Source organism: Rhinolophus sinicus, chromosome 3 (genome assembly GCF_057876585.1).
Source record: "Rhinolophus sinicus isolate RSI-liver-muscle chromosome 3, RSI-T2T, whole genome shotgun sequence".
Taxonomy (NCBI): Eukaryota; Metazoa; Chordata; class Mammalia; order Chiroptera; family Rhinolophidae; genus Rhinolophus; species Rhinolophus sinicus.
The window spans coordinates 138,821,059-138,837,710 of record NC_142503.1 but is presented as its reverse complement, the minus strand read 5'-3'; the positions used below and the strand labels follow the sequence as shown (position 1 = coordinate 138,837,710).

At 46.3% G+C, this 16,652-nt stretch overlaps 1 protein-coding gene across 3 annotated transcripts in view; it reads left to right on the top strand.

The window, feature by feature from the left end:
- VPS39 (VPS39 subunit of HOPS complex) overlaps positions 1-16,600 on the top strand; it is a 42,449-nt gene extending 25,849 nt beyond the window's left edge. For all 3 annotated transcript variants that reach the window (XM_019725417.3, XM_074327876.2, XM_019725418.3), the window contains 14 exons: positions 5,350-5,492; positions 7,854-7,997; positions 8,464-8,605; positions 8,744-8,830; positions 9,159-9,232; positions 9,597-9,695; positions 10,301-10,418; positions 10,922-11,050; positions 11,648-11,750; positions 11,971-12,016; positions 12,921-13,070; positions 13,233-13,367; positions 13,567-13,658; positions 14,486-16,600. In XM_019725417.3, coding sequence (XP_019580976.2) covers positions 5,350-5,492; positions 7,854-7,997; positions 8,464-8,605; positions 8,744-8,830; positions 9,159-9,232; positions 9,597-9,695; positions 10,301-10,418; positions 10,922-11,050; positions 11,648-11,750; positions 11,971-12,016; positions 12,921-13,070; positions 13,233-13,367; positions 13,567-13,658; positions 14,486-14,561 — 1,538 coding nt within the window. In that variant the 3' untranslated portion in view covers positions 14,562-16,600. The remainder of the gene's footprint in view (positions 1-5,349; positions 5,493-7,853; positions 7,998-8,463; positions 8,606-8,743; positions 8,831-9,158; positions 9,233-9,596; positions 9,696-10,300; positions 10,419-10,921; positions 11,051-11,647; positions 11,751-11,970; positions 12,017-12,920; positions 13,071-13,232; positions 13,368-13,566; positions 13,659-14,485) is intronic.
- The last annotated feature ends 52 nt before the right edge of the window (positions 16,601-16,652 follow it).

The window sequence follows — 16,652 nt, the reverse complement described above, 5'->3', positions numbered from 1 at the left end:
GTGTCCCCTACCAGCTTGTCTTACTATCTAATGCCATGTAATAAACCACTCCAAAACTTAGTAGCTTAAAATAACAAATCATCTGTTACCTCTCAGTGTCTATTAGTTAGGAATTTGGGAAGGACTTAGCCGGGCATTTCTCATTTGGTTGCACTTGTATGTCATCCGGGCTACTGTCATCTGAAGTCTTGACAGGGCTAAAGGACCCACAAGGTGGCTCACTCTCATAGCTGACAAGTTGGTGCTGGTGGTGGCCTGCAGGGGCTTCCGTTTTTGTCCAGGTGGGTTTTTCCACAAGGTTGCTTGAGTGTCCTCAGGCAGAGTGACTGGCTTTTCCCAGAGTGAGCAATCTGAGAGACCTCGGTGGAGGCCTCATTGCCTTCTAGGACCGTCACTTCCACCATTTATGTTGATTTACAAGGGTCCTTCCAGGTTTAAGGCAAGGGAACACAGACCCCACATCACATAAGAGGAGCGTGTAGGATATTGGTGTGTGTTACACTGCTTGTCGTCCTTGAATCACTTTCTCAAGATCAAGGGGATCTGATTGTCTAGGATTAGGTCATGATCTCACTCCCTCTGCCTGCACCAGGGGTGGGAAAAGAGGTGTGGCCCCCCTCTCTGTTTCTGAAGGCAAAGGTAGGTGCCTAGAACTGTTCTCTCACCAAGACTACACATGGTACGGAAGAGGGAGCTTGCCAAAAGGAAATAAGTTAAGAAGGGGGATGGAAGCTGGAAACCTGAAATCCGCAAGAATCTACTGTTCATCCTCTGAATGAACTCAGTTGGGGCATTTATTTTCAGTGTCCCATCAGCCCTTTGGAAAGACACTGGAATAATAAGACAGAACTGCTGTGGTAATTTGATCCTTTTTCCATGTACCGACAATACTTGAACCCCAACTCAAAGCTCTGAATTCAATCCTAATGAGGCTGCTACCTTTTAATTTATTCATTCCACAAATATGTACTGAACTCCTAGAGAGTGCAGTGCACTCTGTTGGGCCCCAAGCAGAAATAATCAGGCAGGAATTCTGCTGTCAAAGAACAATCTAGTAGGAAAGATAAGGCACAAGTGGATCCTTTCCAGTAGCAGGAGGAGATGTCTGCTGGTGGCAGTGTTGTTTAGGGGGCAGCTGGCTATTGACTGGACCTCTCGGGCAGCACGTCCATTGACTGGTCTTGGTCTAAGGTCTGGTCCTCAGGTCCAGTAGTGAATATTCTTAGTAAATCTAGAGATCATAACACTGGTGACAGGCTGACCCTAACCAAAGTCACGTGAGACTAATCTATTTATTTACTTGTAGTAGGGAGGCTAGATCCCTTTCCAAGGGCCAAAATATTCATACATGGCACCCAGAGCCGCCCTTTTTTTAATGTGTTTTGAAGTACAGGCATTTTTGCTATAATACCTTGAATGTGGTCCTGCAAATTTTATATTCTATAATAAATATGAAAAATAACGGCTTATGAGAAAAATAAGTTTGGAGCGGACCACTGAACCTAGGCAACTTTGTAAGCAGAGCACTCATAAAAACAATAACAATTCTACTAATATTGAATTCCCACTGTTGTTGGTACCCAACATGATAAACCCTGGGGATGTGCTTTTTCCTGTGAGGTACAGATCTGGGGGAACATTGGCTGCTAATAGAAACTAGTTTCATCAAAGTCAAAAATCTGATCCTGGGTATAGACTTCTTTATGAGACTCCCCCAAAAATTAATATGGAGAAAACATCTTTGCTTCATTTTTATTCTCAGCTTCCCCAGATGGCTTCACTTAATGTTAAGAAAAGTGGTGTTTGCAATAATATAGTGGTTATTGAAGCCACTAACCAGCCACTACTTGCACTAAAAGAGGGCACTTCCATAGGATTTTCAGCCCTTTTTTTTTTAGATCTTCCTGTTGAGTTAAGGAAGGCTTTCTCTTTAATTCTGAGAACGCTTGCCCCTGGTCACTTCAAAACATTAACATGCTGGGGAATATTGCACACAAACCAACAAAGCTTTTGCCTTCATACTGCCGTTGTTCTCCCACTTACCAACTGTGCATGAGCTAATTCACATTAAAGGGACTCGGGTTATAGCAGAACAGACTTTACCTGGGATGCCAAGTCAGAAGACTGCATCAGGGATTCAGAAATTTTGTGGAGGAATGTTTCTTCTGAGTCAGAGGGAGGACTGGCTGCAGAGAACAGTCTGGAATAGCTGGGGCGTCATACTACCAGGCCCAGGGTCCCCTCGTCCCCTTAGTGCAGGATGGACTGGGCCCAGGTTTGCTTTCTTGCTCCTCCCTTTCTTGTGTTCCACAGATAGGCCTCTCTAAGGGTGTCATATTTCTACCCCTTGTGAACCAGGAAGAAGCTCTGTCTCCTCCCGCTGGGGACATAGGGCCTGTGAGTGCGCTTTAGCAAGTCTGAACCACCCTTGATGTAAAATTTTGTTCCTCTGTGGGTTTTTCTGGAGAGAGGATCTATACCTTTTATCAAATTCTCTATGACATCTAAGAGCCTAAAAATGTTTAAGAACCACCAGTTATTTCCTTGTGGCATCCTACAACTTGTACATAAAAAGCTCCAAGGCAAGGTATTAGGTTGGTGCAAAAGTAATTGCGGTTTAAAAGGCTAAAAAAAAATTGCAAAAACCGCAATTACTTTTGCACCACCTAATAGAAAGTAAGCATTACAGGTGTTTGCAAGAGGGCTTGATGAGAAGAGTCCTGCCTTGAGGCCTTGGGAGTTGGGGTCTTGGTGGTTGAGTGTAATGGTGTGGAATGGCAAGAGTGTGAGCGAGGTAGCTCTTACATTTCTTGAAACTCATATTTAGATCTTGAAATTGAGCCTTAGACTGTAGGATTGGTTCAGATACTATTTTCATTACTTATGTATTCTGTCACTCAACAAAAGTTTTATCAAGCTTCTACCATGTGCTGAAGACTATTCTAGGTGCCAAGCAGTGAGGCTTATATTTTGATGCGGAAGGGACAGACAACAAAATAAATACGCAAAATTATAATATATTGGGAATTGATAAGTACTAAGAATAATAAAGCAGGGGAAAGGGGATATGGAGTACTAAAGATAGGAGTTAGGATTGCATGTTAAGGTACAATAGGAAAGGCATCTCTGGGCAGGAGAGATTTCACTTATGGCCTGAAGTAGATGATTTAATGAGCCCTGCAGATGTCTGGGGAAGAGCATTCCAGGCAGAAGGAATAGCTAGGACAAATGCAATGAGTGAGGCTAGAAGAATGCGGGGACCGTCAGATCCAGATCTGTGTGCCTAGGGCAGAGTTGATCTGTATCCTTTGTTCTGTAAGGGACTTAATTCCACTGTTAATTACATGTCTGCATTGTACTGGGGATTCAGCTGGACTCAGAGAACGCGCTGCCCCCACAGGCGGGTCAGCTGAGCATTGTCAGTGCCCAGCTCTGTCTTCCATCCTAGGCTTCAGGGATAAATAAGACACGTTCTGTGTCCACAAAGAGCTTGCACATAAAGCGGCTCAGTAAAACATTAGGGTACGTGGAAAGAAGTTCTCCAGGAGCGTAGAGAAGTGAGTGAGGAGGTCTGCCCAGGAGGACGGGGGAGAGCCGGGCCCTGGCGTATGAGTAGGAAAGTGGAAGGTAAAAGAAAGTGCGGCAGCAAGAGGCCCCAGTCGTGTCTGAGGGCCTGTGAACCAGCGCCCGGGCTGACGTTTGTGGTGGTTGCCAGATCACACTAGAAAGAGACACTGGGGCTAGAGTTTAGAGGCTCTTGAATGTCCCAAGGGAGTATGGATTTGTTTGGTAGGCTTCAGGTGATAGCATAAGGTTTTAAGTAGAACAGTGTGATTAGAGCCACGTTTGTTGACACACACCTTGGTGGCAGGAGGTGGACGAGGCTGGACGAGGCCTCAGTGAGGGCCATGTTCATGGAGGGTCCCCAGCAGCTGTCTGCTTTGCTCACATTGCGCCTCCATGCACTGTCACATGGCACTGCCAACTGTTCTGTTCAGTTGCCCCTTCTTGCGATTGTCTTTTTCATATTATCACAATTCTCTGATCTTGAAGAACAATCTTCCTGGCTATGCAGAAATATTGTGACCAGACACAATGACTTGGGGATGATGTGGATTCTGGAAGGTTCAAGGCGAGGCTGTGTAACATTTCTCTTTTGGTCAGTGGGTGTAGAAATTGGGTCCATGATGGAATGTTCCTCCATTTTTTTTTTAATGAAAATAAAGCAATACTAGTAAAAAAGGTTATTTAAAGCATCAAGGAAAAACTTCACCTCCAACCTTGTCTCTGCCTCATGCCAGCTTCTTTTCATGTATACATTTTAACAATTACAATACACTTTCATAGCTTTTGTCACTTAAAAATTGTTATCGCTGTTTTTTCCATGTTGCTGGGACCCTTCATAATTATAGTTTGTTATGATTGCATAATACTCTATCAGTTGAAGGAAAAATACTTTATTTTTCTGTTGAAGGAATTCTACATTGTTTCTGAAATTGCAGTTACAAGTAATGCTTGTAACATTACTTGTTCATAGAGATGTTGTTTTTCCCTCATCTTTTGGATTATTTTCTTAGGATCAACTCCTAGAAGTGGAATTAGAGAGTCTGAGTGCTGTTTTACTTCTTGAGGTAGCAGTATTTTTTGCCTTAGCAGTGTAAGTAAGGGTTATTCAGTTTCACACATTGTTAGCACTTGTATAAAAGTAATTTTTTACTAATTAAATGGATATAAATGTCACTTTTTGACATTGCTAATGCTTTGATTCTTAATGTAGCAGGACATTTTCCTACTAATTTATATTCTTCTCTTGTTAGTTGTTCATGTCTTTTGCCCATTTACTGAATGAAATCTTATGGGTTTTTTGTTTTGTTTTGTTTTTTACCAATTTATGTGAATTTGTTTTATGTAATCAACCTATTAGCCTTTTGCCATATGTGCTGCAGTTTTTTACCCTAGCGTGTTGTCTGGTCTTTTTGTTTTAGTAATATTCCTTTTTTGACATATAAGTTTTTATTTTTCACTTTAGTGATCTTTTCAACTTCAATGTCTTATCAATTTTCCCTTGGGAAACTTTTTTCTCCTGTACTTTAAGAGAGTTTATACATGTTCAGTGCTAATTCTGTGTACGTGTATGTGTCTGTGACTTAAAATATAGTCAAGCCATTTTTGTGATGTTTTCGTGAAATATATATAAATAGAGCTCAAACTATAAGCTATACGTATAGCCAGCCCACTGAGTGTGAACTTAGAGTCATTCTTTTTTGAAAATAATCAGTCTGGAACTTGTTTTATTGTATCCTTCAATGTCTGTGCTTTTTCCTGGGGAATCATCTTTACCTTCTATAGATCCTACCCACGTGATGGGCCTGTACCCAGACCTGCTGCCCACAGACTACAGGAAGCAGCTGCAGTATCCTAACCCATTGCCTGTGCTCTCCGGGGCTGAACTGGAGAAGGCTCACTTGGCGCTGATTGACTACCTGACACAGGTCGGTATAATACGGAGGTGTATGGAGGAGTTTACCTGGGAGTTCCAAGACCTGCTTCCTTTTGGCAGAGAATTGAGGGCTTTCTGTAATGCCACAGGCATTACAGAAAGGAATGCTGTAGAAGTTAAGTCTGAGTGGCACATATCTTTCTGCTGCTTCTCCCTGCTCAATTGTACTGTTGAGCTGGGTTTTTGTTGTTGTTGTTGTTTTGTTTTGCCAAATCCTGATACCAAGAAACACACTCGATTTCTGCAAATTCACAACTAAGCTGTTCAGGAAGTAAAAGGGGTACATTTTAGTTGATAGAAAAGAGTAAGTATTTTAAAACAACCTTTTAGCATACATAATTTTGGAAAAAATACCTGCTCAATGCAGAAAACTTGGAAAAACACAGAAAAGTATAAGGCAAAATATACAAATCACCTATATTTCTCCGTAGAACCCAGAAAAAAGTAACTAATAGTTCGGTGTTGTTCTTCTAGACTTTTATATGTATTTGTGAATTAGTTTTTATTTATTTATTTGTTGGTTTATTTATTACAAATGGATATAAAACTATATTGTTTCATAGCTTACTTTTAAAATATTGAGCCATATATTGAGAAAGATCTTTCGTCAATAAATAATCTATAACATAGTGTGTTTTTTTTAGGGGAAGTATTTAGATTTAAATTTTTTCAATTTACTGTTATGGACAGATAAGTGAAATTTTAAAGTCAGCTAAAACTCATATCTTCACTGAAGCTTCTTAACCCCACATTTCTTCTGCGGAAGGCTATTATGTATTTCTTGTGCACCTATTCGGAGTCAGAGAACTTAGTAAATTTTTTCCTTTTAAGTGTTCTTCAGACCTTTGTAAGGGCACAGAAAAGTATTATAGGAAAATTGTAAGCCAGCTTCCTGCCACCTCTTCTGGGTCAATTGGTGTCCCTCAGGTCTGATCGGGCAGGCGTAGCCTTGACACTTCCTTGACATTGGGTCCTAGGAGCGCCCGGCTGTGGCTGGTAGCCAGTAAGGAGCACACAAACTTGTCTCTCTCAGCACACTGCATAGCCCATGTGTCAAATGAAAAAGGTTCCTGGGGCAGAATGTCTCCCAAGCCTCTGGCTCTCCAGAAGGCCTTCGATTTACAATGTCTTAGCTTTAGAACTCCAGGCACACATTCTTCCCCGGTGTCCCCACCGATGTTTGTGATGTATGAAGTTAACCATCACTGCTATTGTGCCCGAGAGACGGTAGCGCCTATAAGGCCATGGGCCTGGCCAGACACAAAATAATACAAACTGGATGATTTCACTATATGAAGTTCTAGAATAGGTAAAAACGAATCTCTAGTGATAGACATTGTTTCAGTGAGTTAGGGGGTGAGTGGGATTGTTTGGGAAGGGAACTTTCTGGGATGATAGAAATGTTCTATTCCTTGACTAGACTGGTGATTGCGTGCATTTAGTACATATCTGTCACACTGCATCCAATAGTGCACTTAAAAGGGGTACATTTTATTGTATATAATTTATACCTCAATAAAGTTGATTGAAAAAAAAAGAATAAGAACGTGGGCTTTGGAATCGGACCCTAATTTGAAATCTGCCTTTGCTACTTATGAGGTATCTAATATCTGTGTCTTGGTTTCTTCACTTTTAAAATGGGGATAATAATACCTGCATTTGTTTTAGGTTTAAAGTAGGATAATGTATAAAGTACTTGGCATAGTGCCTGGTGTGTGGTAAATACTCAATAATAATTATTAGTGCATGTCTGGCAATTTGGCAGTTTTGATCCCTGATAAATATTGTGGACTATGACAGGGAGTCTGCTGAAGATTAAATGAGGAAGATCTGTGTGTCGAGGAAAATCTGAGCATCGTGTATGTTACATTAAAAATGCTCCATGGATTTCAGTTATTTTTTTTTAAAGTTTTTCTCAAAAAATAAAATTTAACATTGATTCTTTCACTCCTTGAAATTTTATTCACATTCCATAGAATTTGATCCTAATATATACATTTTATGCTTGAAAATCTTTCCTTGATCACTCCATCAATCTGTCATATCTCTGGAACAAAAATATGTCATTTTCAGTTTTTAAAATTTCCCGCAACCAAATGATTCTATGATTTAAAAATTGTCATCTGAGTTGAACTGTAACCATAATGCACAATTGAGCAATATATCATAAATATACTTAAATTTTAAAGAAACTGTGAATATTAAAACTGTGAATAAAAAAATTGTGTGCTAATGTGAGATCTAATGTGTGGATAGGTGTGAGCTGATTTGGAGGTATTTGAAATTATCTGGAAGATCAGATGATAAAGGAAGTGTAGTCCTAGCCTTGATCCCACATTTTTGGCCTTTGCAGAAACGAAGCCAATTGGTAAAGAAGCTGAATGACTCTGATCACCAGTCCAGCACCTCCCCGCTCATGGAAGGCACTCCCACCATCAAATCCAAGAAGAAGCTGCTGCAAATCATTGACACCACCCTGCTCAAGTGCTACCTCCATGTGAGTTCTCTGAGTACTCGGCTACCCACAATCCTCCAGGCCCCTGAAACTGGGCAAGTGCTGCCTGCTGCTAGTAAACGTGAAATGTTTGATAATGGAAACGCCCTAGTCTTTGCCTCATGCCTTTGAGCTTCTTGGAATTGAGAGGATAAGGCAAGATACTGACCCAGGGTCCTCCAGTGGGCTGCTCTTCTCCGTAAGATTAGGGTTAGTGCTACAAGATGAACAATATTTTCTCAAAGAAAATATCCCCCACCCCGCAAAGCAACAAACACAAACCATTAAAACATGTTGTAGAAAGAGCATAAATGCTCTAAAAGCCGCTGCCTGTAGTCCTGAAAAGGGGTGGTTTGCTTTCTCTTGCTTGTGTTACATCCCTGGCCTTTCAGCCTATAGTAGGCCTTGGCTGGGTAAGGGTGCGGCTCCCCAGGAAGCAGTTTCCGCTGAAGTCCTGCTTCCTCTGCAGACGAACGTGGCCCTGGTGGCCCCCTTGCTGCGCCTGGAGAACAATCACTGCCACATCGAAGAGAGTGAACATGTGCTGAAGAAGGCTCACAAGTACAGTGAACTGATAATCCTGTACGAGAAGAAGGGGCTCCATGAGAAAGGTGACTGGAGGCAGGGCTTCCTTTGATCTCGGGGGGGTCTCTGTACATTGACAGGGGAAACTCGGGGGTGATAAACCTCCCATGGGGATGAGCCTTCTGGAAGAGTCTCACGCCCATGTTCTTTGGCTTCGTGGCCAGCTCTGCAGGTGCTGGTGGACCAGTCCAAGAAAGCAAACTCCCCTCTGAAAGGCCATGAGAGGACAGTACAATATCTGCAGCATCTGGGTAAGTCCAGCTTGTGAAAGCGGAGTGGGAAAGGGATTGTGTTCAAACAGACCTGATCTCCCTCCATCTCTGATCCTGCCTGGGTGGTCCCTTCCCTCCTTGTGTTTCCCCATCTTGTGCCTCCAGCTGGAGTAAAAGTCCCCCAGTGGTGGAACCATGACAGCCCCTTGGTAATAAGCCAGCTCAGGGGGACTGAGCAGCCCTGAGTGGCTGATGCTTAGACAGAGCTGTCTTCTCTGGAAAACAAATTCTAGGGAGCCTGGGCACCTGCCTTCCTCGTCCTATGGGCAGTGTGGGCCTCACCTGCAGACAAGTCTTTTCCTCCTAGGCACAGAAAACCTTCACTTGATTTTTTCCTACTCAATGTGGGTGCTGAGAGACTTTCCAGAGGATGGCCTAAAGGTAAGTCACGGGAGGTCTTTGGTCTCTGGCTCTCCGGTTGGTCCTGATTATACTCAGGACAGCGATGGATGGAGGGGGAGGATGGATCCGTGCAGTTTTATCTGGTGTTCAGAAGAGTAGACTGGGAAACATGAAGTGCCAGTGTAGTCATTGTGGGACAGACTAGGCCGCAGGTCTGGTGCCTGTGCAAAGAGCCTTGCACAGGCGTCAGGAGACCTGCAGCTAGTCTGTTTCACACTGACTGGCTGCAGATGCCTTCTTGTATGCCTTTCCCCTCCCAAAGTCTGTCCACTTGACCCCTCCACTCGCGTGAATGCGTTGCAGTCAGGTGGTTCTGTGCTAAAGCTCGGGTTTGTTTCAACAGATATTTACCGAAGACCTCCCAGAGGTGGAGTCCCTGCCACGAGACCGCGTGCTCGGCTTCTTAGTAGAAAATTTTAAGGGTCTGGCTATTCCTTATTTGGTAAGATATTTTTTGGTCAGAACTAAAAAGCTTCAAACCCAGGATCCAGAACCGTGTGGGTCAGTTATTAGGCAGTTCAGATTGGGGTTTGTGTCACTTGGGGATTGGTAAAAATGTAAGTAAGGGGGTTATTTTAACATCCTCTGAAGAAAGAGATCCCAGTAGGCCAAACTGGAAATGTCACTTTTTGTTGATACCTTCTAAACCTAGGTAAAGTACAGAGAGATAAAAGAGAAGCATGTTCAAGAAAAACATTTCAAAGTCATATTTGTACAACCTAAGTCAACTGTGACCACGGGACAACCAAATCGATTTTAAGTACCAGAATGCAAATATTTAACCTTAATTACGTGGGCTAATTTGGAGGCTTATGAGACTAAATTAATAGCAGAGCTTAGATTGGAAATCAAGAAAAGAATTCCCAATGTTGCTGGGTTGTATTGTGAAATTTCCCAGTGGTCTTAGAAGAGCTATCCCTTGGTAATCTTTGCATCTTAATTGGGGGACAATCTGGATGGGACCTGTTGGGCCTTAAAAATGTGAGGGAGACTGGGTGGCAGGGTCATAGCATTGAGGGTACCAGACAGACCTACGTCTCACCTCAGGAACACGTCATCCATGTTTGGGAGGAGACGGGCTCTCCGTTCCACAACTGCCTGATCCAGCTGTACTGTGATAAGGTGCAAGGTCTGATGAAGGAGTATCTCCTGTCCTTCCCTGCAGGTACCAGTTCTCACAGAAAGCCACGTGGCCCCAAGCCTTAGAGGCGAGCTGGGACCTGAGGGTCCTGTGTGTGACATAGGGAAGCAGACTTCTCTGTGGGTCTCAGGTGGGCAGGAGGTTCCTCAGAGGAGCCCAGCACGTGAGACTCTGTAGTTCATGCCTGGATTTGGACATCTCTGGGCGTCACCCCTGGAGGAGGGGCAAGGAGCATATCTGTCTTCAAGATAAGAAACAGGTTTGCCTACCAGAGTGTTTCTCTAGTCAGCCATTTTTTATTTATTTATTTTTTTTAACCTCAAGCTGATGTTTGGGAGCCATGTAGAGACCATAAGAGTACCACTGAAAACCACTCTGGAGGCCCACCCCACCCCCTTTTTTTTTTCTGGAGGCCCCTTCTGATCATTGTGGTGACATCACTGAACCCGATCCCCCTCGTTTTTCTTGATGACCCCATGTTGCTGCCTGACAGCATCCTTTCATGTTGAGCTTGGTTTCCCTTAAAGGCAAAACTCCAGTCCCTGCTGGAGAGGAAGAGGGTGAACTGGGAGAATATCGACAGAAGCTCCTTATGTTCTTGGAAACTTCCAGCTACTATGATCCAGGCCGGCTCATCTGTGATTTTCCTTTTGATGGTGAGTGTCTGGCTTGGGTCCAGAAGCCACTTCAGCTAAAGGTAATGGAGAAATTGATCTTTCCCGTTCACCAGTTGAGCCAGGGAAACACCACATGTTTCAGGCCGGTGCTCCTGTGCGGTACCCTCTGAGGACTCACTTTCGTACCATGATTGGGAGGAGTTGCTTTTGGGTGTGAACCACCTGCGAATGGATAGCCAGGTTCACACCTGCGTATTGCCGTAATCCATGTTCTTGGCCACGTTCGTCGTTGAGCAATTTTTGTATTCTGGCATAATCTGTGTGATGTGTAAGCTCAGTAAGAGCAGACCAAGAGTTTGTGTACCTTTTCAAGTGACTGGCACATTAGAGGTACTTCCTGTGCACCTGGCTGTTGAAATGACTGTTCATGCCCTGTTTTAAGCGATCACGAAAAAGGTGGGATAAAGTACCTCCTAAAACGGCTCCTTCCCTGCTACATTTTAATAATTTTCCCCTGGAATAAATCCCAAGTAATAAAAATATTTTCTCCAGTTTCCATCTCTCTAACAGCTTAGCCCCTGGCCTCGTGCCTGCATAATGGCAGCAATGGTTACTTACATCCCTTTTTCCTCACAGGCCTCTTAGAAGAACGTGCACTCCTGCTGGGACGCATGGGGAAACATGAACAAGCTCTCTTCATGTATGTCCACGTCCTGAAGGATACAAAGATGGCTGAGGAGTACGTTGACCCCGACACCCCCCCCTCCCAAGGGACCTAAAAGCAGGCCCCCTAGAGCAAGGAGAGGCGTGAGAGGCTACGACGGCCCCCTCCCCTCTGCAGCAGGAGTGAAAAGCCCCCCTGTGCTGGCCTCAGATTTCAGCTCTCATTAGGCGGCTCGTGCAGGCAGCATCGATGACCGACCTCCCTCGGCCTTGTCTCACCACTTTCTCCCTTGCAGGTACTGCCACAAGCATTATGACCGAAACAAAGATGGCAACAAAGATGTAAGTAGTGATGCTGGCCCTGGCGCAGCACGTGTGTATGTCTGTCCCTCTTAGCATTCCTAACCGCCTCGCTTAGGCCACAGGTGACACTGGTATGAATGAGTGGCTAAGACAGGACAGGCTGTGGGTCAGTGCACTGATTGATTCTGCCTGTGTGTATTGAGGGAGAGGCAGCATGGCCATATGTCCTGGTTTGCTTGGGAAAGTCCTGGCTTCCATCTGTTGTCCTCCAGGTCATTATGAGTAGCACCGCTGTCCCTTTACTCTCAAGAGAATCCTGCCTTGTATAATAAATGCTGTGGTCAGCCTGCTGAGAAAGAACATCTGATGGTTCTGAGAAGGTGCACATACGTGCTCAGTCTAGATGGCACACGGATTTGTCCATTTCTCTTTGATTGCCATAACTGGGGGTGGGGGTACTCCTAGGAGGTGGAGGCCAGAGTCACTGCTAAACGATACGCAGGACAGCCCCAATGAAGAATTATCTGGGCCAAAATGTTGAGTGCTGAGGCTGAGAAACCCTGTAGTACTGCTACCAGTAGGAAGTGCGGCATCTCCTCTTGGCTTAATCCTCACCTCCCAAAACATGTGACAGGGTTTCAGCCTTCAGAGCAGAGGAAATGAGGCAGCTGAGTCATTTTGCAGTGTTGGCATTTTTGTCAGCAGTTAACAAATACAAGGCAGTCGCTTTTTTCTTGCAGGGAAACCACAGTCCTTAATTTTTTAATACTTTCAGTTGACTGCTTTACCAAAATCATTTAAAAGGTGAAAAGGATGAGTTTTAAATGTGCCATGACAGCTGTTACTGTAGACTTACTCTCTTAGCTTTAGGTGTGGTCATGCTGTGGGGTCTGGGAGGGTTGCTGCCAGCCTCACGTGCGTGGCTTATACCTGTATGAGACAGGTGTACCTGTCCCTGCTCCGGATGTACCTGTCACCCCCCAGTGTTCACTGTCTGGGGCCAATCAAGCTGGAACTGCTGGAGCCACAAGCCAACCTCCAGGCCGCCCTGCAGGTTCTCGAGCTGCATCACAGCAAACTAGACACCACCAAGGTCAGTTCTTCTCAGGGAACTGGAGGGCATCTGCTGGGAACATGGAATGAGAAAAGGGGATGGGAAAGGGGCCTGGGGTTCGCGAGCTCTGTGGCTTCAGCCGTCTCCGCGTCTCACTTCTGTCCCGCCTCACCCTGTTCCCATCTCTGTTTCTGTCGATAGGCCCTCAACCTCCTGCCAGCAAACACTCTGATTAACGATATACGCATCTTTCTGGAAAAAGTCTTAGAAGAAAATGCTCAAAAGAAACGGTTCAATCAAGTGCTTAAGAACCTTCTCCATGCAGAATTCCTGCGGGTATGAACCTTGCAAACCCCAGGGTGGGCTGCTACTTTTTAGTGTGAGACAGTTACCACATGCTTCTTTCGACAACGGCAGGGCTCTGTGTTCCTTGAACACAACTTGAACCATCTTGACAGTTAGTTGTAACTGTTTCAATGAGAGGACTCTGCCGGTCAGCTCATGGGACTTCCCCGCAATGTCTCTGTCCTCCCAGGTCCAGGAAGAGCGGATTTTACACCAGCAGGTGAAGTGCATCATCACGGAGGAGAAGGTGTGCACGGTGTGTAAGAAGAAGATTGGGAACAGGTGAGCCGCCTCCACAGCTCTGCAGGGTCTCCTCTGGGGTGGGTCATGCTCGGGTGGAGGTCTGACCTTTAACCCCAGCGGAAAGCATGGCTGCTGACTGGCTGCTGACTGTCCTGGGCACGATTGGTTCTTGAGGCCCCAGAGGGCTGCCCATGTTATCTGTTGGGGTGGGCTCTGAGCTTTAAAGGGAATCGCAAGGGGCTGCTGACTTCTTGCCCATCCAGCCCTTCCCCGCTGGCAGCTGGAAATTGCGATGGAGCCAGTGGGTGTGGTGAGCTGCGTGTGGGAGAAAGTCCTTATCTTTTAAGGATGCATCTTTGAAGGCAGGAAAAGATCTTTCAACCTGCTGCCTCATGATTTGAGGAAATAGCTGAGCCAGAATCGTACTGTTTTAGGGCTTATGTTGTAGTTGATCCCCTTTCCCTCAGAGGATTGTGATTTGTCCGTTTTCTTACATGGCTGGAAGAATCCTTTTCTTTAGAAAGACTTAACTCTGTGTCCTTTGTGAGAATTAGCCTGAGATCTCTTCTGAGGGTCTCAGTAAGCCAGTACTGAGCCAGGCTGGCGGACTGCCCCTCTGCCTGTGGATTTCACATTGATGACTAAACAGGAACTACTCCCATGCACTCGAACTCCATGGGCCTCATCCTCTTCCCGCTTATTGGACAGAGATGGTGGCTGCGTAAATCCAGAGACCCTATGGGCAGGCTGCTCTTTGGGGTGAGGGTGGGCTGTGCTGGGCTGCTCCCGGGTAAGGTGCCTTTTCCAGGTGAGAAGCACTGTCTTAGGGGCAGTCGTCACTCTCCAGCCATGTGCTTTCCCCGCAGCGCATTTGCGAGATACCCCAATGGAGTGGTCGTGCACTACTTCTGTTCCAAAGAGGTACACCCGGCAGACACCTGAGCCCAGAACGCCCAGGATTCAGCAGATGGACAGCTCGGCCATCCCACAGAGGGGAAGGGGCACCGGCCTTGGGAATCAGGGACTGCTGCCACCACCAGGTGTCTCCCCATTTGGACATTACTGGCTCCCTTGTGCCCTGGAACATCTCTGAATTAATCAGACTCGTGGTCTGGTGTCACCGGCTTTTTAACAGAAAAAGAGACTAGTTTGTACTTTCTATACCATTGTCACAGGCAGTTCCAGAGAACTTAACACCTGCTTGGACTTGAGGAGGTGGCAACTTGCCTTTGCATACCAGTCTCCCGAGGAAGGAAACTCTTGAACTTTTGTAACCCCAGGCCTGTTTATTCAGTTTTCTATTAAGACACATGCAGGGCTGACTGCACAAAGAGCCCTCAGCACAGTTGACAAGCCTGTGAGAAGAGAGCAATACCAGAGCTCGTGTAGCTGCCAAGGCCCAACACTGGTTCTCTAGGTAACTACAATCCTTTCTCCACGGCCACACCACCCTGTGTCTCCCCAGGAGCCTTCCCACTCGTCTCTTTATTTTCCAGTCCCCTTTTCTTTCTCACTGTTTTCTTTCTGTATCTCTCCCCTCACTGCTCCACCCAGGCTTTCTTTCCCGTTTTCCTGGCACCAGGAATAATATTTAAACAAGGCAAAGTGCGAAGCAAGGAGAAGTCCTCTTTTCTAGGGATGTGACTGCCGCGTATGTTGTACATAGCTCCTCCTTGGCCTGTGTGCTCTATGCCTAGGAGCTTTGGAGAGTGTCGCTGTTGGCCTGGGAAAGGCCCAGTGCACCTCCCCTTGGGGCTGAGGATGTCAGTAGCCCTGAGGACGGATCACCTCCCGGGTCGGTGACCCCTGAGGCAGCTGTCCACGGAGACTCCTGCTGCAGGGTCACCCGCCAGCCGCCCCGGGCAGGCTGGTTCAGTTTTGTGATGTTTATTATTGAGGGAGTGCATTGTGCTTGGGGCGCCTTTGTCTTTCCCGCCAGTGTCATCTCCGTACCTTACAGCATGGCCTGGCCGTCGTTCTCCAGCTTTGTTTCGCAGGGTTGGAGGATTGTGCTGGGGTCTTGTAGGTAGTGGCTCCCTGCTGCACACAGAGAACGATCAGATTAGGCACAGACAGTGACTTGATGTCAGGCGTGCTTGCGAGGTGCTCGGAGACGGCGAGCGTGCTCCAGGAGGCAGGAGAGCAAGCATCACGTGGGTGTATGGACTGTTTCACCACCAGGTCCGCTGAGCACTGTGTGTGTGGTGGGGGTGACACTGCCCCCCGCAGGGCGTCCTCGAGGCACCCAGGAGGGTGTCCAGCGCGGCAGGCTGAGCACATGCGGGGAGCGGGCCCTGCACGTTGTCCTCCCTGGGGTTTTACAGACGTGCAGTCCTGTGGCTTCAGTGTCTTTAACGGCGCTGACGCTGTGTTAGTGGCCTGTCCTTGACGTGATGTGAAACTTGTTAAGCCGCAGTGCTATACTGTTTTGGGCCTGTGCTGTAGACCAACTTACTGAGCGACTAGGCTTCTCCCAGGCAGGCTCTGTGGAGGGTCTCCAGGGACGGAGGGCGTGCCATCAGCACCTGTTCACAGAGACGGGATTCTGCTCAGGTTTTGGAGGCCAAGCAGCCTTCGCATGAGCCACCGTCCCAACGGGCCACACCCAGCCACAAGAAGCAGGGCTGCTCTTGGCCCAGTTTGCTCCAGCTCCGACCAGGCTCCCTCTGGCAGCAGCAGTGAAACATCAGGCCAGCCGTCCACTGTGCAGCAGAGACTTGCTCCGCCACGCCAGCCCCGCCCTCCTGGCCTGCTGTGTTTGTATTTCCCATTCCCACTGCCTGTGTAGCACATCTGTTTGAAGCAATAGAATAAAAAATGTGTGTTTTCTTCCCTTCTGAAATGACCCGTTTGTTCCGAACTGTAGTCTTCCTTCCCTAGACTATCTTTGCCCTCTGCGGTAGTGTGGAGAAGGCTGGAGATGAAAGCCTGTAATGAGGACTGATGAAGAGCTCTCATAATAAACATCATAAAGTAAGACACCAAGCCGATTTGGGTCTCTTCTTTCCCCCCTTCCTGTGGAATCTAATGAAA